Here is a 22,318-nt window from a genome sequence, read left to right as displayed (position 1 = left end):
CGTCTAGAGCATAAAAAACGCCGTCAAAAAAATACGGTTTGTTGTGCTCTTCGTCGCGTATTGTCGGTCAGCTTTACGTCGTGTGCGTATCAGTTATCTATTTTTTGTTGGGAAAACCTTTTGCGTTGTGCAAATTTTTATAAGCAGATTATTGAAATTGTTTTTTTTTTTTTTTTTTTGCCGTATTTGCAATGCAGCTTGTATCATCTGGTCACATGCATGTCGCTGTGTAGGTTTGTATGTTGCGTGTATTATATAAGCATAAGATAAACGATAGATATAAAAACATGCAACCTTAGAACATAATTTCATACGCATAAGCATGTGTATCTAAACTGAAAGATTGCACAATGACAAAATTATGTAGTTGAATGAAGTTTTATCAATTTAAATCTTACCGTTTTCCGGTACCGTCATTCTCGTTCTTTCGTCTGCCTCTTCGACAACAGGAACATCTGACTTTTTATGTTTCTTCAACGATTTCTCGTTTCTAATTTTTGATTTAAATTTAGGATGAACTGTCCTAGATGCAGCTAGCGACTGTTTCTTGCTATTTTTATGATGATGTAATGCTTCCACTGTCTTGTATTTTATGGAATCTTCTTTTAATTTGCTCCCAGAATCATCAGTAACATCCTCGCAAGGTTTCTTGCAGAGCTTGTAAGACTTCTTTTTCGCCGCAGGATGTTTACTTAAAAAACAGATAGATTTAAATTAAGCCTTTTCAATTAATTTTCTTCCAAACTTCTCGATAAAAAAAAAAGCGATAAAATACTAATTAACAAATGTTTGGTTCCATGCTGTGACTTTCGTTACAATGAAAAACATGCTTCATTCTGCCCCACACCCCAAGCCCCAAACCAATATCTTTGCAATAATAACTTCAAAATTAAAGGCCACATTTAATATGTTAAGTATAAAGACGTCAAGTGAGAAAAAATTGGGTAAGAAAATTAACTTCCGAAACTCTCCCTTTTAGGTCTTTTAAGATGTTTTCTTCTATCTACCTTTTCTTGCTTGCATTACTTTTGGGTTTAGGACGTTGCCAATGCTCAAGCAGGGCATGGTCCCAGTTATATTGCTGGGTTGCTTTCTGAACGTGGGGTAAAGTACTATGAAAATAAATTTAAAGTAAAAAGGCCTGGGGTATATAAAAGATAATAACCAATAATATGACAATTTTGCCATCTAACTCAAACAGTGGATTTTGAATTGATTAGTAATTGCTTTTTTTGGTGGTGAGATGATTCCTTGGTAAAATTTGGATTTGTAAAAATTGGTTTAAGACAAAAAAAATTAACAAAATTTGTCATATCATCGCTTATTATAAGTAAGGCATCAAGATACCTTTGCTCTACAGAGTGCTTCTTATTCCAATGTTGCATTAATCCTTTCTCCCATTTTCTCAAACTGCGACTGAAAAAAAATGCATGAAAATGTTGCAATGATATCATGCATGAAGCTACAAAAGAAATTGAGACATTTTAGTGCATGCGTTGTTTTAAAGAGGAAAAAATGGGAGAAATTGATCAAAACAAAAAAAGAAATTAATTTTAATTAAAAAAAAAAAAGGATTAAAAATATTTTCCAAAAACTTATGTAATCTTTATATTGTAACTTACTAATTCAATCATGCATCATAATAAAATTTCTCAAAAATATAACTAAAAAAGGAACATACGAAGAACAATGCTCAGGACCAAGTGATATAAACTTCTCATATCCATCCTCACTGCAAGGCTTATATGACTCACTGTCCAGGTTTCCACAGCCACTGGATCCACAGCATCCCCCTTAAAATTGTGACAGCTTTTAAAAACTGCTAAGTATCTTAACAACTTTCAAATTTAACTACAGACAAAATTCAAAAAATTACCTGACATCAATTTCCCCATCATTTTAGCTGCAACCTGTTGCTCTTGGGCATCTAATGAACATCCATCATCCTTTAATAAGCTAGCTAAAATCTTCATAGTATTTGCTGTGTTTTCAGCTTGGTTGCTCAACAACTTGCTTAACATCTTTGAGCATTTTGCTTCTCCACCAGAGCCACCATCTTTTGAAGGTATATTTAAACCTTTTCAATCAAATAAATAATACAAACTTTCTTTATAAAGAATATAAATAAATAACTAGTGGTATTATGATATTATTTTCAGCTTACTTTTAAGAGCTTCAAGACAACTTAATGGAATCATAGGTTCAACTTTTTTATCTACATCATCATCATCTGCACTTCCTCCTTTTCTTCCACATCCTTGAGCAAAACTATGTACTGCACCAAATAAAGATAAAGAAAATTATTTCAGAAAGCGTAAAACACCAGCCTGGGATTTTTTTATTTACTAAGTAGAAACCTTTTTGCATACTTTACTAAAGAGAATAAAAACTTTATCAAATCAATGGCACATACCAAAGCTGAAACTTTCTTACTAGCTTAATGCACCATACCCTACACTCTTTTGATTTCAAATAAAAAATCTTGCCACAAAGTATGGTTCTATTCAAATTTCAAATTAAATTGAATTTAAAAGTCAGGAAAGAAGTTTAAATATTTAGTATACAAATATCAAAATGTTCAAAGGTTGTTATTATTATTATTATTATTATTATTCTTTTAAAAATTTCTGAAGATTTCATAGAGCAATTGTTGAAATGGTTTCTCAACACCAACACATCAATTTATTTAAGTAGTTTTTGGTGAATTTACTAATTCTTTTCGGAAAAAAGTGATCAGCTGCATGTTTTTCTGCATTTTTTCATCTTTGATATTAACTTATATTATAGCTGTTTTTCATGTTGTCCATCATGAACTCTGATAACAAACAAATTCAAATATCAGAATGATGTACTGTTGAAAATGATTTAAATAATAGCATTACATTATGGAGTATATTTTACTAAATTATTATAAAGTGATTTTTATCCTTCTTTGTATATATTTTATACTGCTTCAATTTATATTCTATATCCTTTCAAGACATGTTCACCATCTTTAGAGTTGTTTACCATTTCAAGACATGTTATAAGTTACTAGGTAAAGTTACTGAGTGGCATAATTTTATTTAAATTATATATATATATATATATATATATATATACATATATATATATGTATATATATATATATATATATATATATATATATATATATATATATATATATATATATATATATATATATATATATATATATATATATATATAAAATTTAGAAGTCCATAAAACTGAGTTTAAATTTGTATATTAACAGAATTTTCAAAATCATATTTCATGATGGTTGGATGTGATTTGTTTTCAAAAATTTATAAAGAAATTGAAACAAATAAATTTGATTAATTATCAAAAACAACTTACCACCACAGCCACTTGTATCAGGGACTAATTTCCAAGTCATACCAGGTATTTTACCTCCATTACCACATCCCATTCCTCCCCCATTTTCTAAAATTTAACAGACTATAAATTACTCATAAACAGATACACACAAGCAATATATTACATACATAAACACATACTGCATGCATGTATCAACCTCAACAACTATTATTTGTTTTGAGTACCTACATAAAGTAAAACCTTTTGAGTGTTAAGATAAATTACATAACTACGATTTCAGTCATCAGAAGAAAAAAGAATTTGTATGAATAATAGAAAAAAGCAGATGAAATTACCTACAACCACATTTTAGGGATTTAAAAACTTTTGTACAAAATCAATAATAAAACTATTTATGTTTACATAAGTATAGCTATATAATATTTTTTTTCGTTTCTCTCAAACAAACTTTTTTTTTTTATCAAAATATTGAAAAAACATTAGGATAAAAATATAACTACACTATTAGGTTTTATATCTTCTAAGCAAATCATGCAAATAATTTTTTTTTGAATTTCTTTACTTTTATACCAAAAACATAAATAGAAATTTTTTATCACTTTATTTGTCAATTTATTTGGTTTAAATTATGATTGTAGCTGCTTAAATGGTGTTTGTAATTTTCTAAAAATATAATTTTCTTGAGATTGACTTGATGGAAAAAATTTTTCATGCTTGGAGTCATTATAATATCATGCATGAAAAACTTTATATTTCTTATAAAGAAAAAACATCCACTCACCACAAAATATGAAAGGTGGGGGTGGAGGAGGTGGTGGAGGAGGGGGAGGGGGAGGTCTGCTTCCACAACCTCTACCGCCATCTAAATACAATAATAAAAAAACCTTTGTGCATTAATAGCATATTTACAATAGGGCTTCATGTTCATGTGTTGCTCACAATTAAATTTCTATAACAATTGATTTTTTTAGAAAACTTTTTTAAAAGGGGGGCAGTAACAAAATTATTGTTTGTTCATAAAAAAAATTTAAAGTAGGTTTCCATCAAGTGTCACTCATTAAATATTCCATACTAAAAACCAACTTTTTAAATCAACCAAATATGCACTTTCTCTCCCTCTCTCACACACAGACACACACAGACACAGACATACACAGACACACACAGACACACAAGGTTATCCTTTTATATACTAAACAACATTCATCAATATATTTGTATTTTTGAGAGAAGTTCTTGTGATTGAGATATACTTTAAATAAAATATTGCAGCAGCAAATGTTTTTAAAGGACTCAATTCCTCTAACCATTCTAAAAATGGAAGCTTTTTAAGATATCAAATGTTTCAATTCAAAAAATTCAAAAAAAGACTTTTAAAACATTCTTAAAAGAAAAATTCATAAAAATTACCAAATTGTTTACTAAAATCATTTAAATTTTATACAAAACAAAAAATTACCATTAAAAAATATAATCAACTTACCATCGCATGTGATAGATATTTTTACTCCTCTGCAACCTCCTACAGAATTTTGAAATAATATTAGTAGAGCTTAATGTAATGCAATTTACAGCTAAAGAATTTTATTATATAGCTAGCAGTCAGAGAAAATGTATTAACTCTAATATATTTAAGGTATAAAAGAATAAATACATTTTCTCTGACTGCCATTACATATATATATATATATATATATATATATATATATATATATATATATATATATATATATATATAACATGCTATACTATGTTACTATGTTACATTATTATATGTTATATAATATTATACCTATATTATGTTATACTATGTTAAATATCATACATTATATTGTATTATCATAGCAGCATTTATTAGTTTCTTAAAGTAAAAGTGTTTTCTTTAAGAAAGTATTTTGTATTAACTGTTAAAGACTTTTATATGATAAAGTGGTTACTAAGTTTAAACCAGTTGAAACTTACCTCCTCCTCCATTCAACTCCTTACATTCACTTGGAGGTGGTGGTGGTGGAGGTGGTGGTGAATTGCAATTTCCTCCAAAACCACTATGATCACAAATTGGTATAAGTTTATACTTGAGTGGTGGTGGTGGTGGTGGAGGTGATGGGGGTGGGGGTGGGGGTGGGGGTGCAGGTTGAGCACATCCATGCCATGGCCCTAAAAAAAGATAAGAAATAGTTGAAACATTCAAGAAATAAGTAAAAATCTCTTTCATTACAATGAAAAAGTTCATGCATGAAAAAACACATGATAAAATAAAGACATATTTACCACTTTGGCAATTATAATAGTAAGGATAAGATTGTGGCGGTGGTGGAGGTGGTGGTGGTGGTGGTGCAGCTGGTGGACAGTTTTCACTACCATCAGGCACTAAACATCAAAAGGTAGAGAAAAAGATTCAAGAAAATAAATTTTTAAATTATTTTTATGTTTTTGTTTAGGTCACTTTAATTTTTACATTTTAAACTTTGCCTAAATTACAAAAGCTGCAGAAATTGTATTTTTCACTTACAGTTCATACACCATATGCTTTGAAGCTGAAGTTTAGGTCGTGGTGGTGGTGGTGGTGGCGGGGGAGGTGGAGGAGGCGGGGGTGGAGGGGGTGGAGGCGGAGGCGGGGGAGGCGGAGGAGGAGGTGGTTGAAGGGGAGGGGCTGCCGCAGCACCATAACATCCACCTATAATCGAAGCACTGTTTGTTAAAATTCATGCATGAAATCAACTGAAGTGTGCATGGGTAAATACTTTGGAATAACTAAAAAAAAACAGAAAATGGTTTTGGAGAACTTCTAATGACAAAACTCTCTATATGCTAAACTGACAGTTTTTATGTTAATTCTATACAAGAGTAATAAATAACAGTTTATGAACTGCACAAGTTTCCCTACTAAGCAACTATTCAGAACTAAGATGTGTGGTATAGGCATATATATACAATACCTCCATAACATCCATCACCACAACCAGCCATACCTCAAAAACAACAAATTATGTGGTATTAATTTGAATATTTTGCATTATTTGAGAAAAAACAATAAAATCCGAATGTTGTTAAAAGAAGTATATATGAATGCATTTGATGGAGTGTTAGTTTGAAAATGTTCAGCTCCATTACAGGGGGGATGGGGGGATTTATATGAAAAGTTACATAACAAATCATGCAAAATACTAATTTTCTAGCTGACAGGTGTTAGCTACAATAAATAAGGAAATTAGTAGGAAAAAAAACTCGTAAATATTGGTAAAAAATTATTATTATTTTTTTGTTGCATCAAACATTACACTGATAAAGTCTTTTACAAGAATACCAAATTTTCCTCAATTGAAGGCGCTATAACTTGCCACTGACATTTAAGAGAGTTAATTAATACCTTCGCACAGCATTTGGTTGATTTCAGCCTCAGTTGGAATACTAACTGTGGGTAAGCACCCTCCGCCTTAAAATTTAAGATAAATTTGTCTGTTATTGTTATTGCTTTTATAAATAATTAAAGCTCTTTATACATTATCTAATGTCATTTACACGATAGCTATACAGGCATAATAGTAGAAAAATATCATAATAGAAAAAAATGGATCAAAAAAAAAAAAAAAAGGAAAAGTAAATTAAAACAATATAATTTTTTAAAAAAGATAAGAAATAAAAAATGTAAAAACCTAAATACAATCTTACATAACTGTCGTACATCCGCCTTTAGTGATTTGCCTGTGTATTTTACAATTGTCTCATGATGTGACGATGATTCTCTTGATATACTGTGTCCTGAAAAAAATTTTCTCTTGTATACGCCAATATTCTTATTTATACTCAGTTTGATTCTGTTAAATACACAAAAATACTTATTTGATTTTCAGTGTTTTTCTCGCTTCACAGACTTAAATACTAAAGCTATCTCGGAGTTTTTACTTTCATTAAACGAATTACTGATTTATTTTAATAAACGAAAGTGAAAGAAGAAGGTGATAAATTGTCATTTAAAGATTTAACATATAATCGTTAAGAATTGGTTTTTAAAAGTGCTAAATGAAGAAATAATCACAGGAAATCACAAAATTCAGCAGGGCTAATTTTATTTTTAATAATTGCACAAATTTGCTTAAAATTCACTAAAAAAATTGAAGCGACAAAGTTCTGCTTGTGATTTAAATCATAAGTTGTTGTTGAGTCAAAACATTAACGCAAATAACATTAGAATTTATAGTATATGCAATAAGTGTTATTTGAGAATTTAATCCTTCGTTAGATAGTGATAAACGAATTTAAAAGCGATACCTTCAATGTCCTTGTCACCTCCGTAATCTTCAACGAGCCCCCGTCGCTCATGTTCTTCCCCGAGTTTTTTAAGTATTTTTACTGTTCCAGGATGAAGTGCACTTACATCAATTTTCTTAGGATCAGGATTAGGAGACTGGGCAAGACTCTGCAACTGTTTTAATTGGCTCAGAACAACGCGTGAGTTCTGCTCCAACTCCTCATCAGTCATATCTGAGTTTAATTTGGCGGTCTTTGAACCGTGACTTTTAGGATCCTCATCATCGCGATTTTTTCTTTCGTTGCTATCACTTTGTGAAAACTCAGCAAGCTTTTCAGCTTCTTTGTGTTTAGACCCTTTTGACTTTTCTTTTACTGTCTCTTGAGCAGAATTAACCTGCTCCTCGATATTTTCTTTGAACTTTGTTTTCTTTTTTTCAAGTCTAAGATCTTCTGCCGGTTTCTTTTCTTCTTTTTGTTTCAATGTTTCGTCCTCTTTTGACGTCATTTGGCTTGTTGGGTTTTCTGTTTCTATTTGTTTACCTGACTTTTCATGAAATTTTTTGCTGTTCCCTGATTTTCCGTTCCCAACAATCTCATTATCAGTTACTGGATTGTCATTTAGCAAAAGCTCTTTTTCTTCGTTGCGGTGCTCTTCAGAAGCACTCTTCTCGCCTTTTGTAATTTGCTCCGATTTCTCAAGCGTGTTTTTGTCGTATTTTTCTGCCTCTTTTCTCTCTAACTCGTCAGCATTTTTCTCCATTTTAGGTGAGTTTTTCTGTGACTTCTCAGAGAAGTTTTTGTCCGAATATCTTTCTGAATCTTTATCAGAAAAATTTTTTTCGTTTCTTTCACTTTTTTGCTCAAACTTCTTTCCATCGTTTTTTTCGACATTTGTTTCTTCATTTTTTTCCTCAGCAACCTTTCTACTTTTTTCGTTTTTCAGTTTTAGGCCGTCTGTAAACTCTTGACTTCCGTGCTTTTCAGTGCTTTTTTCTTCGCTTCCTTTACTGTTACTCTCAATTTCATCTTCAGCCGAACTTTTTGGTGGCTTTTCATTTTCAGAGGAACTTTTTTCCTCCTTTTCGTACTTAACAGTTTTAAATTTACTTTCGGTCTCCTTTCCGTTTTTCTCCGGTTCCGGCGTTTTGCTCTCTGCTTTTTCTGAAGAAGCAGAAGGCGCTGAAAAAACTGTTTCGGAGTTCTTTATATCGTCATTCTTTTCGCTTTGAGCGTGATAACTTTTTTCAGATATCTTTTCTACTTCTAGTTCTTTTTGATCTTTTACAGTTTCTCCATTTATAGGTTTATCATCTTTGTCCACCTGCTTGCTTGATGCCGGATTCTCATCCGTCTGTTTGTTATCTTCACTAAACGCTTTTTCACGAACCGGTTTTTTCTTTTTCGGGTAATAGCTTTGGCGAGCTTCTTTTCCTTCAACCTTCACCGGCTCTTGTTGTTTCGTTTCTTGAACGACGTATTTACCTTTTTCCTCACTTTCACCGATCGTTTCATTTTCTTTCTCAGTTTTCTTTTCTTCCTTAAAAGAAACTTTGTCTTGTTTGGTGTCATTTTCAAACTTTTTATTTTGAGAGCCGCTCGCTTGTTCAGTTTCTTTTTCCTCTTGAGAGCCAGTTTTAAAAGCCAATTTTTCCTTTTCATCATTTTCGTTCTTATTATTAGCTTGAGCTTCGTTTGCTCTTTCTGCTTCTCTTTCCTTTTCAGCGCCTGCTTTTAAACGTAGCTTCTCTCTTTCGGTAAAAATTAGCTTGCCATTTACTTCTTGATAGTTTTCTGAATTAACAGACTGTTTTCCTTCTTTCGCAAATTCTTTCACATTAGAAGAAACCTTATCTTCCAAACCGTTTTGATACTTATTCAGATCATTTTTCTCGTTGAGATCGTTTTGCACGGCCATTTCTTTTTCATTGTTATGATTTCGTTGGGACTTGGTGTCTTGCTCCTGGTTTCCTTTTAGGTATTTAATCGCCTTGTGCCCTTCTTTTGGTGCTTCATTGTGATCAGCACCGTTTTCCTGGCCACGTTCTTCTCCTTTATGAGGGCTATGATGACTAGCCTCGTGGGTTGCTTCATAGTTATCATTTATGTTTTCTTTCATCGAATTGGGGATGTTATTATTAGTTCCTTCGCTGTTATCACTTCTTCCGCTATCATACCCGGACTCTTTTTCTTTACTTAGCTTGCTTTGAATGTCAGATGTGAAAACCTCTTTTTCGTCGAACTTTACTTTATGCTGTTTGTAGGATTTGTTTTCATTTTCTCTCTCGTGTTTTTTTACTTCAACTGGTTCTTGTTTTACTTCTTCTTGTTGTTTAATACTAACTGGAATTTGCTTTTCGGATTCTTCAGCCTTAGAATATTCTTTAGAATGTTGTTTCTCTTTTTCACCGACAGTTTGTTTATCTCCTTCATTCTGTAAGTTTGTTTCTTCGACACTTTGTTTATCTCCTTCATTCTGCAGTTTTTTTTCTTTTACGCCAGATAATTCTTGCTGTGGCTTTTCTTCTCTCTCTTTCAGTTCTTCTTTTGCGGAACTTTTTTCTCTTTCTGGCAATTTGTCGGACTCTTTTTGTGGCTTAATCTCTTTGTTAATTTCTTTTTCGTTATTTAAATCTTGTTTTAAAGAGCTTTTTTCTCTTTCAACTTCTTTGCGCTCAGAGTATTTTTTGCTTCTGGAGCTTTCTTTATCTGCAATTAACTCTTTACTCCTCTCTGGCTTTTCATTCTCGATTTTAGACAAGGTACGCTTTTTTGAACGTCTTGGATGACTTTTTAATGTTCTTTTTTTTCTCGAACTTTTTTTATTGGCGTCCTCATCGTCATCATCATCATCGTCATCATCATCATCATCTTCAGCTGCATCTTCGTCTTGAGGAATAGGTTTGTGAAATGCTTTAATCAACTGAGCTTGTGGTACTGTGCCTTCCGGACGGGGAAATGCTCCGGCAGTGACAATAGCAGGCTCATAAGCTTTGTTTATTTTTTGGTAACCAACCATCGCTTGTTGTAAAGAGAGCAAGTCCTCGGTGTTTGGTCCTTGCACTAAACTTGCGGCGCCTAATTGGCTTGGTTCAGTGTAATGAACGTCCCAATCTACTAAACTTTGTCTCTTTTCACCGGATACATCTTTAGGAAATTTTTTTGAATGTCGCGGAGCACCTAATAAAATTTTAACCCAGATATTTAAGTCCTAATTAAAGAAATACACGAGGAATTGTTCAATCAAATTTCGAAGTTTCTTAAAGAATTAAAAGAAGAAATCTTAAAAGAAAATGAGAATGAAACAAAGATGTAACAAATCTAACGCGAGTTACAGTAAATACTAAGAAAATTCACTCCGATTGTAAGAAATTAGCTACATTTCTAAAAATACTAACAATCGGGATCGACTGGACTGCTTACCTGAAAGATACCGCAGGTTATCTATCATAAAAATAAAGGCAATAATTTTCCACAACATTTTGATAAGTGTTTATTTTCATTAAACCATTCCGCGAAGTACCTATATGATTAATAAAACGTAAAATACGCAAGTTTTCCGAGTTTAATTTTCTTAAGCCTTATAGAAAATATCAAAAAATGGTAGAATATTGTTGTTCATTAGTCGAACTTTTTGCGCCGATGAAGTAGTTTATTAATAAAAACCAGTGATTTTCAGCGGATTAATGAAGCGTGCACTCAAATGGTCAAATCAACTCAATACTCTCATTCATTCAGACTAAGAGCCTGCGTTGAGCATCGTTTTTGCACCACCCTTTCTTTTAAAACGAAAAACATTACTTTGAACCGGGCTTGTCTTTTAACAAAAGCATAGAGTACACCAGCAATATCATAACTGCAAGGTCACTAGGATGAATGACGAATCCGCTGAGAGCATTTGATGCTATTTGTTGCCTTTAAACCTAAATTCAACGGTCTGGTTGGAAAGCAAATTCTCAACATGAGAATTCGGTTTGCAACCAAAAAAAACCGTTTTAATATTTTATTTTTGTTAGATTTTCGACTGAAATATAATTTTTTAAAACACTATTACATCAGCAGTTATTGTAATTATTTTTACTGTAAGGAGGCATTTTGTGGTAATGTGGAAAAACATATTCCTTTAAATTTTTTTTTTTTTTTTTTTTTAAATCTCACTTTAAAAAGCTTTTTGGGCATACAGTTGACCGATTTTTAGCATTTTGATACTGGAAAAGTATGCCCTGTTTTTACAAACTCCCACAAATCTCTTTTGTTCCGAGCTCTTTATTTTGCTTCTTTATCTTTCACAACCTTCCGAAATTTAGCTATTGAATTTAAATCTGGGAATTATGATGGGCAATCCGATTGTCTAATATTATTACCAATATTAGAACCAACTCTCAGCTTTAGAAGCCGCATGCTTAAGTTCGAACTCTTAATATACCTAAAGCAACGGCGTGCTATCCACAGGATATCGAAGAATTATTTCTTCAAGTGTGTTTTTTTATCAACGTACTTTAAGAGAAACCAATATACAAATGTCAACAGGGAGAAAAGTTCGAAGAAAAGATTTGTTATTAAGCGAATAGAAGCAACACCAACATGCTTCAACTCTTTTGTGGTTTTAGCCATGTTTTTTTTTATAAAAAAGAAGGCTCATTTTTTAGTGTTTTTTTTTTCTTTCTTTCTACAATTGTACGTTCTCTGATCGTGAACCGTTATATTTGATTGTAAATAGTTTTTTAAGGTGTTGTTGGAGTGAATCCATTTCAGCTTAACGAATAATCGATCACCTCAAGCTATTTTTCTTTACCTACTTCCAGTTTCAGCACATTTCTGTGGCTTAAGAACATTCTGAACATCCCAACAGAACATCCTATCGTCTTGAAATCTCTCGACTTTCCATCGTTTTTCAGTTATTGAAGTAATAAGAGTTTAGCTGAAGAGCAATGTACCTTTCTGCTCATAACATGTTAAGTCGGAGCTGTCGTATGAAATTTCTATTTATAAATGTTGTTGTGAACAAATCATTCACTTTAAATTAGTTAATTATCTCCCTGCTACATACACATTAAAAGCAAATTAGTTAATTATCTCCCTGCTACATACACATTAAAAGCAAATTAGTTAATTATCTCCCTGCTACATACACATTAAAAGCAAATTAAGGAATTTGCTTTTATTTGAATTTTTATTGGAGTTTTTTTTTTGCCAACTTCAAAACACGTTATTTTAATTATAAAGAATTGAGCATGCGCAGAACACTTATCAAACTTGTCACCTTTAAAAATGTACAAAATAGTATTATTTAAACAAGGTTGCGACAAATTTTTTTGAGAAGCGCTAAGATTTTAAAAATAACAACAAATTCAACAGTAATAATTTATTACTTTTAAAATTGTGAAATAATAGAGAACTTTATCACACATCGCCCTACTCAAATCTGAAGTAAAACTGGTGTTTCGAATTTCTACAATATTACAATGAAATATTTGTCACCATTTATAGTGTAAGCATTAGTAAAACAAGATAATGGGATGCTTATAAATCTTATGTCGATAAAAACTTTATATAGAATTTATGTTAAATAAATAGTTAATATATTAATATTGTAACCCATGTCGAAAACTTATAGGTCTTCTATTCCTACAAAACTTTCGATTTTATCGGCTTTACACATCTGAAATGTTTCGTGCTTAGATAAATCTTTAAATGACTTTATAATATCCAAAGGTTTTCTTTTTGCATTATCTTCGACCTCTTTTAAAACATACCCAGAATCTGCCATTGTTTTGCCCTCGTTTTTCCAAACGGAATAAATTTGGTAGAATATAGCGGTGTAGAGTTCACGGAATGTGTCGTATACGATGCTCTCATCTTTTTCAACGTAAAAATTGCGTTTTTCTTTTAACTTACAATTGCACAGCCTAATAAAAGTGAAAAAAAAAGAATTAAAAATGAGGCCTTTGAAAATCTATTTGACTTAAGAAAATGTAACATTAAAATGAATTTGTCAGAATATAATTTCGTTTTATAAACGCGCCTCATTTTCCGATATTTACAATCGAGAAAAACGTGCCTCATTTCCGATATTTTCAATCGAGAAAGCGCTTCATATTGAAATTTGGCACACAACAAATTGTCACTACAATCAAGTTTAATAAAGAAAAAAAACTAGCTTTAATTTTTTTAAAACTTTAAGTTTAAAAAAAAAAAAATAAAAAAAAAAAATAATAAGTTTAATAAAGAAAAATTTATAATTAAATTAACAAACGAATTTTATTTGAAGATCCAAATATCTTCATTTTATTTGAAGATATTTGAATTTCCAGGAGTAACACAATGACAGCACTGCATTATAGATATTTTCCTCCTTCGCATAGAATATTTTTCTCCTTCGCATAGAATAGATTTCATTGTTTCTTAAGCGGTAACACTTGTTCTTTAAACATGTGCAGAAGGTCGGTTCGTAATAAAAACGTTTGTCAGGCAGATCTATGGGAGCGCTTTTAAGTTAAAATATTACGCGTTTTAAAAAAATTAAAAACCTAATTCTAAATCATTAAACAGCAGATTGATCATAATATATAAAGCCCATCTTTTTTTTTATATAAGCGTGGTGCACTTTGAGACCATCGCTATACTTTTTTTCTTCGTGGTTTGGTCCTGATTTTGTACTTATAATATGCTTTTTTTCTTCGTGGTTTGGTCCTGATTTTGAACTTATAATATGCTTTTGTTTTAGGAGAATATAGACTTTATTCGTTTAGATTTTGAAGTCGTTGAATTATGTTTTACTTCTTGCCAAATTTTCGTTTTGTTCTTCTTTATTTTGCCTAAAATAACCATGAATTTTGATTCGTACTCATAGGTACTCAAAATCATAACTTCATTTATAAAACTTTCAGTAAAAATATAAAGAAAAAAAAAAAAGAAAAAAAAAATTCTTGTGACAAGAACTTTTTCGATTGAACATTTTTGAAATCTTTTCTGTTTTCTTCGTGAAAACAAACAAATAAAAAGAGTAATCAACACTTTTCTTCAAAAATTTTCGAGTTTTTCTTTGTTTGTATAACAAATTTGTGTTTAAATTCTTTCCAAAAATTTGTTTCGAAAAAAATACCTCATTATACCTAGAATAGCAAATTAGATTAGTTGCATGAGCAGTCTAATTGTGAGTTTCTTTTAGCAGCCAAAAAAAAAAAAACCCTATGTAGCAGGCTGTTTCTGAGGAACGAGTCAATTATCACTTGGCCCTGTAATAGTTAAAATAGCTTCCTAAGGGAGAATGTAACATCAGAATAATCTTTTTTATAAAGGTAGTCAGCATTTCAAATGCAGGATATAGTAGATAATAAACAATAAATAGAAAAAATAAATCAATATTTTTTAAAAAAAGGTAGACAAACACCTACTTGTTGAGCTTTCCTTCCCTCAGGATCTGCAGAGAGATCCTGGTGACATTTATTGACATAATACAAAATGGAAAATTTTGTATTGCATCCTGAGAAAGTAAATAGATCTTAGCAGCAAGTCTTGAAGTAGATGGGCATAGGATAAAATCAAGAACAGAAATTAAGCCTAACATACCACAACCACGTAAATCAGTGGATGGATCATTCCCTAGAAAAATATAAAAGAACTTCGTTTTTGCAAATATTATTGAAAGAATTATAAAAATATGCGTGAAGTTAATGTATGAGAAAAGAATCTTAAACAACCTTGGAATCCAATATTTTCCCAATGGCTTCCGAATCTTGGGCAATTAATTGTACTCTTTGTAAGGCCATAGTAAATAGTCTGTAAAATCCTCAGGTGAAATTCATCAGAATGATTGAATGCAATAGCTGCGAAAGTAAAAATCCAATCACGATCTTTAACTAATTGCTGGTCAAGTTTTGGAGGGCCTATAAACCAGTGCAATATAGCATTCACGCCTGAGTATGTAATAACAGGACGAATATTTTTATTGCAGTTTTCTGCTATGATTCCTTCTTTTATATATTTCAGAACTTTCTCAACAGTTATTAAATCAGTAGTTGATGCAGGAGATAATCCTAGTAATTTTTAATAAAAATGAATTTAACAAATCAAATTGTATAAGGAATTTCAGAAATCCAGAGAGAAAAGAGCTATCATGAGTGGTTCAAAAAAATGAGTTTAAAAAGTATGAAAAACGAAGCAACCTTGGTTGACTAACACAAGTTTATCCCACTCATCCTCATCATCTTTATCATTGTCATCATTATCATTAACATTTTCATCTTTATCATCCTGATTATTGTCTTCATTTTTATCCCCAGTATTTATGATCTTATTAGTAAGAACTTCAATTGATGGATCTTTATAAGGATTTAATTGAACAGGGTTATTAATTTGAACAACATCTGAAGAATTATTCTCAAATGAATCCTGTTTTACTAAAGGAGATTTTATATCATTTTTTAGATTGTATGGATGATCTTCAATCTCAAAATCAGACTCATCATTACAAACTTCTTTGTTTTGCTGGGTCAGCCTTTTGTATGCACATTCTGCTTCAATATCGATATGATTTATTTCTGTTTTTTCTTCCACACCTATACCATTGTCATCCATAGTAAATCTGCTTCATTAAAAAAAGATCTGAAGCAATTTTTAACTTTATAATCAGAAATATTTTCCATTAATTTACTAAAATAAAAAAAACTTTAGATTTGTTAAAAACCACACTAAGACAGATTTTTTAAAACATTTATCTAGAAAAACCCAATTTAAATTTTCTTTTGCTACAAAGATCCTAACTTCGAATATCTAGATGTAACAAAAATGTTATGACACAGTTAAAGTTAAAGACAAAAAAACACTCCATCATTTTCAACCTGTTATAGAAGATCTGTCAAATTATAAAAAGATTGATTAATCAAAGGATTGCACATTAAAGATGCTTTACACTTTAGACATACATGTAGCATTGGGAGACACTTTTGAATAATAATATGCAAAATAACTAAAAACTTTCTAAAGCAGTTAATTTATAAGTATTTATAAATAAAGTGTATTATCTTATTTTTTGCAAAAGAAAAAATCTTTTCCTTTTAGTCATTGTTAAAGCCTTAAAAAAAATAATTTATTTTAAAAAAAATAATAACATGCAAAATAACTAAAACAACTAAAACACAGGTAAACCTGTTTTATTCTTGGATAATGTTCCAATAATCGAAACTTGACAGCGTAAAATAATTGGTTTTGCCGACCACAAAAAAAAATGCTTATATTATGCATATTAAATACATTTTTAGTACATTCCTGATATCATAAATGTTGTCACGTAAAAATTCTAAAAAACAAACAGAAAACTCATACTTTTTCTGCATGTTTTATTTTACGCTTAAACCAAACATGATTTTAAGCGAACATGATTGAAAACTAGATCTGAATTTTCTTAAACATGAGAACTTGAGGGAGAACTCATACCTTTATTCCTTCATAGCAATAACTGATTTTACTTAAAAAAACAAAATTTCTTCAATAAAAACCTCACAATTTCTTCAATAAAAAGTAATACGTGAAAAGTAACATGAAATCAGAAACAATGTTGAACAACCTTGAGATTTAAAATTTATTGTTTTCATGAAAAACTTAACATTAGAAAAAAAATTAACAACAGAATTCTCTTTAAATTTACTAAAAAAATATAATAATCGCTACTTACAGAAGATATAGTTTGGGTCATCAGACAGATTAAATTTTAGGAAAGTAACAAATTATAATAGTCAACCATCATACATTTATACAAAAACATCAAAATCAAGAATTAAGAGCTTTGTATCCTCAGTTCCATTCCGACTGCCAACAGCACAAACTAGTTTTTTATCATTACATTTCACTCTCCATACTACCCCTCCACTACCTCCACTATCCAATTCTACTAAATTACGTATAAAATCTCCAGTTTTCATGTCCCATAACTTAACAGATCCATCATCGGAACTCGTCACAACAAACTTTGAATTAAACTGCAAAGAAGTCACTGCACTTAAGTGTTTATGAGGACCAGAAAGCGTGTGCAAACATTTTCCAGTGGTAATATCCCAAATTTTTACGGTAGAATCAGCATTTCCAGATACCAAAAAGTGATCTTTTAACATCATTCCACTTGTAAGTGACTGGTGCCCAAGAAGTGTATGCAGAAGTTCTCCAGATTCAGCATCCCAAACACGTATAGATGTATCTAATGATCCAGATACAACATATAGGCCATTAAACTGTAAGGAATAAACACGATTGGTGTGGCCAGAAAGTGTATGAAGGCAAGTCTCAGAAACAACATCCCAAACTTTAACTAAATAGTCATATGCCCCACTTACTACTTTTTTCCCATCAAATTGAACACTAAAGAAACGAGGAAAATCTATATTAAAAAACCACAGTTTTGATTTAATTAATATTTAATAAACAACTAATATTTAAAAAAATCAAGAGAAAAAAAAACAACTAGAAAAAAATAAAAAACAAATAAAATAAAATACCATCTAACAGCTGCTGCATGACCTATCAGGACATGCAATAGAGTTCCTTGGCAAAAATTCCACACTCTTAATGTCCCATCTCTTGAGCCACTTACAACTTGATTTCCATACATTGCTAAACAACGAACAGTTGAAGTATGACCCTGCAACACATATAAACATTCTCCTGAGTCAGCATCCCAAACACGCAAAGATCTGTCAGTAGATCCACTCACAACAATGTTTCCAGAAAGCTGTGAAGACCATACTCCACCTAGATGAAAACAATATGGATTCAAATTACTTATGTTTCTCTACATTTAATATACAAAAGAGTAAACACATATTTGTAACTTGCTGTTATATGTAATAGATTAGGTTTCCTACATTCAAGCTCTATATAAATATAATGAAAATACCATTAAACATATAACTTCCTTAGTTAAATTTTGAAAAATTAGAGCTATCAAAACAACAAAAGAATTTTGTTTTTAAATACAAATCCATATAAATACTTTGAAAATTGTTTATAAATATAAGTCCATATAAACATTTTGAATACCTGTATGACCAACTAGAGTTCTAATGAGATCTCCTGTGACTGCAGACCATACTTTTAATGTATTATCATCTGAAGCACTAACAATTCGAACTCCATCAAATTGTAAACATGTAACCACATGATCATCATGTCCTTTTAAGTATTTAGGAGCTCTTAAGCTATGATACCTCCAATTAGACTCAAGTTTGTGTGAATATAAGAAATACTGTTTATAGTTTGGATTTTCAATTATCGGTGAAAAATTGTCATTGATTGAGCAGAACATATCATACTCACTGCATTTCTCTTTCCATAAGCTTTAAAACATACATAAACATTGAGATAACAATAATAATAATAAAAAGATAAAAAAGATGATAACAATAATAAAAATTATAGTTTAAAAAAAAATTTAAAAACTTGTAAATAAAATATTACATAACAAATAAACATGAAGATTTATCAAACTAAATAGTCAGTTAAAACATGTATCAAAAAGTATGCTACAACAGAAAACATTTACATACAGGTGGTCTTCAGCAAGTACTCGCCAGTACCGACATGTCATTGCAGCTTTGCACAAATGCTTTGGTTCTAGAAAAGATAACACATGTAATGCAAGTTCCTTTGGAAGCAATGATATGAAGTCTCTTTGAAAATAAGGTTCAATTTTAGCCATCATATGACGAACAATGGACATGTCACATAAACCAATCAGTTCATTAATTGCTTGTAGTCTTTCCTCTCTCCCCCATGATTTAAACTGGTTTAACCATACTGGCATTCCACAAGGAGTATCATGATGGTTTGCATAGTTAAACTGTGAAGTAGTTGAATTAACATGCTCCATATTGGTAAAAGTAGTACATGATAAAGAAGTTGAATTAGACAAAGTTTTACAATTTAATGAAAGTTCATCATCAGTTAAATCACTATTTTTACATTTTTTATCTGGCGAAGGGTTCTCTTTGCTACCTCGCAAATGTAATACATGTGAATCTAGCTTATATTGTCTTTTCAAATTAACAGTTTGATTTTTAGAATTCGAACTGCATGGCAGGTCTTTATGTTTACTGAATACTATAACATATTCTTCTTGTATTTTTGATACCAAAGCCTTTGTAATCCCTTCAACAGAAGTGAGGTCTGACAATGATTGATAACTTGAGTGTATCTCTCTATGATTAATTATAGCTGAGGCTTTAGCTTTTCCTACTCCAGGAAGACTTTCTAATTCTTGAACTGTCATTGAATTAATATCAATCATAGGCTTATTCATTTTTTTTGCACTCATAACTACACTTAAACATTGTATTGTCTATAAAAAAAAAAAGAAATTAATTTCCTGTCTAACAGAAGAACTTTTAAAGTAACATTTGGCTGTTGTACGAACAGAGAAAACTTAATAAAAACTTTTTAACAAAGAAATTCAGGAAAATTCATCTTACCTATCATCTATTTATCTATCTATATATATATATATATATATATATATATATATATATATATATATATATATATATATATATATATATATATATATATATATATATATATATACATATATATTCCTTGTAGAATCAACATATACCTACTTACGGCATTGCCGGATTTAATGGACTCGCTTTTTAACGGGACGCGATTCTTTTTTAAATAAAGTAATTTAAAATTTAACGAATGCAAAATGATAAAGAATGGTTTCAACAGGAGGGGGTTTATGGATCATAAGATTGGGATGAAATGAGACTGGAAATTAAGCATCGGCATTAAGGTGACCGTTGGGAAACGTTACTTAACGAAACGTTTTTAAAAATTGACTAACGTTTTTTCGTTAATGACCTTAATGAAATAAAGTTTTACATCGTATCGTAACGGTGTGGACCGTTAATAACTGTTATCCGGCAATATTTACTGTTATCCAGCGTGTTTAACTGTTATAGAGTTTTAACCCTTATACAACATAATAAACCATTATTACGAAAGAAAATGAATTTTTTTACCTTGCTCTCTAATAGGCCTGACTTGGAAAAAACACCCGGTGTTCGCCTTGCGACCAAGTCTTCGCCATTCGGTCACTAAAAAACATGCAGTGAAAAACCAAATAGCTAGAAAGTTCAGAAATCGTATATTAAAAAAATGTTCTTTTTATGACTGACGAAAAATTGACTTTTGTAACTTTAAAAATAAAGGCACAGAATTTTTTAGAAAAAAAATTGTCCCAAAAAATCTTTAAATCTTAACGACTTTTGGATAATCACTCTAAAAAACTTGTTGTTAATAATGTAATTTTTTTTTTTCCTTTTTCAGGGTGTTATTTAGGGTGTAATTTGAATTGGTTGGTGTGCGGTGGTGGTGGCGAACACTGGAAGCTATATAACCACCTTGCTAGTAATCGCCATCGAAAAATTTTTTTTTTTAATTGATTTTTTTTGTCCTTATCGTAAAATATAAACTGTGAGATATAAGTTAATACGCGCATGGCTCAAATTAATTTAAAAATAGCCACGTAATAAGCAGTCTTCGTCACACCAACTTGCTAGTACTCGCCCCCAATGATAATTGCCATTTTAACTTTTTATAAATTATTATACAACACCTTTTTTTTGTTTGTTTTAAGAATAAAGAAAAAATTGAAGCATATGATTGAATAGTTATGATATATTTTTTAAATTAAATCATTAAATAGTAGTAGTAGTAGTAGTAGTCGTCGTCGTCGTCGTCGTCGTCGTCGTCGTCGTCGTCGTCATCGTATAAAAACATTTTTTTTAATTTTTTGATAATAAGGAACAAATTTAAACTTTGTGTCTGCCACCTGAGCAAAGTTATTTTGGACATAAAGTTTATTGCGTTGATTCCGAATTTGTCATTCGTATCGCGTAAAGTGTTTAGGTTTTTGGCTTTTTTAGCTTTTTGATATTTTGCTGTAATTTAAACTTAAATTTAAATTTTTGTTTACCATTTGGAAATTTCTAAACGTTTTGTTTTCTTTATTACAGAGTTGTAAACTGTTGCAGTAAGGGAAATAAATAAATCTTAGCGTTGTTGTTTGAACGAATCTGTCAATTTTTGTTACATTTGTGGAAAATTTACGACTCGTGATCAGCGGAAAAGTTTATCATGCAAAGTTAAGGTTGCCTATTACTATTATTTTTTTTTATCATTATAATGTTTAGTGTTAGCATATACATTTTTAAAAAAATTATTAGGTTCTCTTTGATTTTTTCTATGTAACTAACAAATATACCAAACTCAAAGTGTCTCATTTGTTTATTCCAATCACACTTCAACAAAGACAAAGTAGTAGTAGTAGTAGTAGTAGTAGTAGTAGTAGTAGCTAAAATTAATACATACATACATACATACATACATACATACATACATACATACATACATACATACATACATACATACATACATACATACATACATACATACATACATACATACATACATACATACATACATACATACATACATACATACATACATACATACATACATACATACTACATACATACATACATACATACATACATACATACATACATACATACATACATACATACATACATACATACATACATACATACTACATACATACATACATACATACATACATACATACATACATACATACATACATACATACATACATACATACATACATACATACATACATACATACATACATACATACATACATACATACATACAT

General features: G+C 30.6%; 3 protein-coding genes across 33 annotated transcripts in view; all 3 read right to left on the bottom strand.

Moving 5' to 3' along the window:
- The window catches only part of LOC145181262 (uncharacterized), a 19,167-nt gene extending 7,873 nt beyond the window's left edge, over positions 1 to 11,294 (bottom strand). Inside the window, exons 1-17 of one of the 29 annotated variants that reach the window (XM_090100485.1) lie at positions 11,014 to 11,294; positions 7,612 to 10,770; positions 7,012 to 7,101; positions 6,710 to 6,775; positions 6,279 to 6,311; positions 5,852 to 6,016; positions 5,611 to 5,709; positions 5,302 to 5,496; positions 4,823 to 4,861; positions 4,121 to 4,201; positions 3,358 to 3,444; positions 2,165 to 2,275; positions 1,877 to 2,077; positions 1,682 to 1,793; positions 1,348 to 1,416; positions 399 to 691; positions 1 to 3 (exon numbers count right to left, since the gene is read on the bottom strand). The exon at positions 1 to 3 is cut by the window's left edge and continues 38 nt beyond it. In XM_090100485.1, coding sequence (XP_089956611.1) covers positions 1 to 3; positions 399 to 691; positions 1,348 to 1,416; positions 1,682 to 1,793; positions 1,877 to 2,077; positions 2,165 to 2,275; positions 3,358 to 3,444; positions 4,121 to 4,201; positions 4,823 to 4,861; positions 5,302 to 5,496; positions 5,611 to 5,709; positions 5,852 to 6,016; positions 6,279 to 6,311; positions 6,710 to 6,775; positions 7,012 to 7,101; positions 7,612 to 10,770; positions 11,014 to 11,071 — 4,861 coding nt within the window. In that variant the 5' untranslated portion in view covers positions 11,072 to 11,294. Of the gene's footprint in view, positions 4 to 398; positions 692 to 1,007; positions 1,113 to 1,347; positions 1,417 to 1,681; positions 1,794 to 1,876; positions 2,078 to 2,164; positions 2,276 to 3,357; positions 3,445 to 4,120; positions 4,202 to 4,822; positions 4,862 to 5,301; positions 5,497 to 5,610; positions 5,710 to 5,851; positions 6,017 to 6,278; positions 6,312 to 6,709; positions 6,776 to 7,011; positions 7,102 to 7,611; positions 10,771 to 11,013 lie in introns of all 29 variants that reach the window. The other 28 variants (XM_090100484.1, XM_090100472.1, XM_090100470.1 and 25 more) reach the window with 28 other exon arrangements.
- A 1,646-nt stretch (positions 11,295 to 12,940) lies between these two features.
- LOC145180845 (ELMO domain-containing protein 3-like) lies at positions 12,941 to 16,286 on the bottom strand. 3 transcript variants are annotated; one of them, XM_090100503.1, is made up of 5 exons: positions 15,759 to 16,285; positions 15,294 to 15,629; positions 15,163 to 15,195; positions 14,988 to 15,076; positions 12,941 to 13,499 (listed from the first exon to the last, which is right to left on the bottom strand). In XM_090100503.1, the coding sequence occupies exons 1-5, from the start codon at positions 16,168 to 16,170 to the stop codon at positions 13,485 to 13,487; spliced, it is 885 nt and encodes a 294-aa protein (XP_089956629.1). In that variant the 5' UTR covers positions 16,171 to 16,285; the 3' UTR covers positions 12,941 to 13,484. The 3 variants fall into 3 exon arrangements, with proteins under 3 accessions (XP_089956629.1, XP_089956627.1, XP_089956628.1); XM_090100501.1 differs by having other exon boundaries at positions 14,988 to 15,195; positions 15,759 to 16,284; XM_090100502.1 differs by lacking the exon at positions 12,941 to 13,499 and having other exon boundaries at positions 14,559 to 15,076; positions 15,759 to 16,286.
- A 438-nt stretch (positions 16,287 to 16,724) lies between these two features.
- Positions 16,725 to 19,924, bottom strand: LOC145180844 (F-box/WD repeat-containing protein 7-like). Its single transcript, XM_080055779.2, has 4 exons — positions 19,131 to 19,924; positions 18,625 to 18,920; positions 18,084 to 18,336; positions 16,725 to 17,946 (listed from the first exon to the last, which is right to left on the bottom strand). Exons 1-4 carry the CDS (start codon positions 19,895 to 19,897, stop codon positions 17,343 to 17,345), a joined length of 1,920 nt encoding a protein of 639 aa, XP_079911905.2. The 5' UTR covers positions 19,898 to 19,924; the 3' UTR covers positions 16,725 to 17,342.
- Between the last annotated feature and the right edge of the window lie 2,394 nt (positions 19,925 to 22,318).

The sequence above is a fragment of the Hydra viridissima genome, unplaced genomic scaffold, assembly GCF_058129835.1.
Source record: "Hydra viridissima isolate aposymbiotic clone 2 unplaced genomic scaffold, HvirCarnegie_v1 scaffold_10, whole genome shotgun sequence".
Taxonomy (NCBI): Eukaryota; Metazoa; Cnidaria; class Hydrozoa; order Anthoathecata; family Hydridae; genus Hydra; species Hydra viridissima.
The sequence above is the reverse complement of the archived record's forward strand: the minus strand, read 5'-3'. Positions and strand labels throughout refer to the sequence as shown.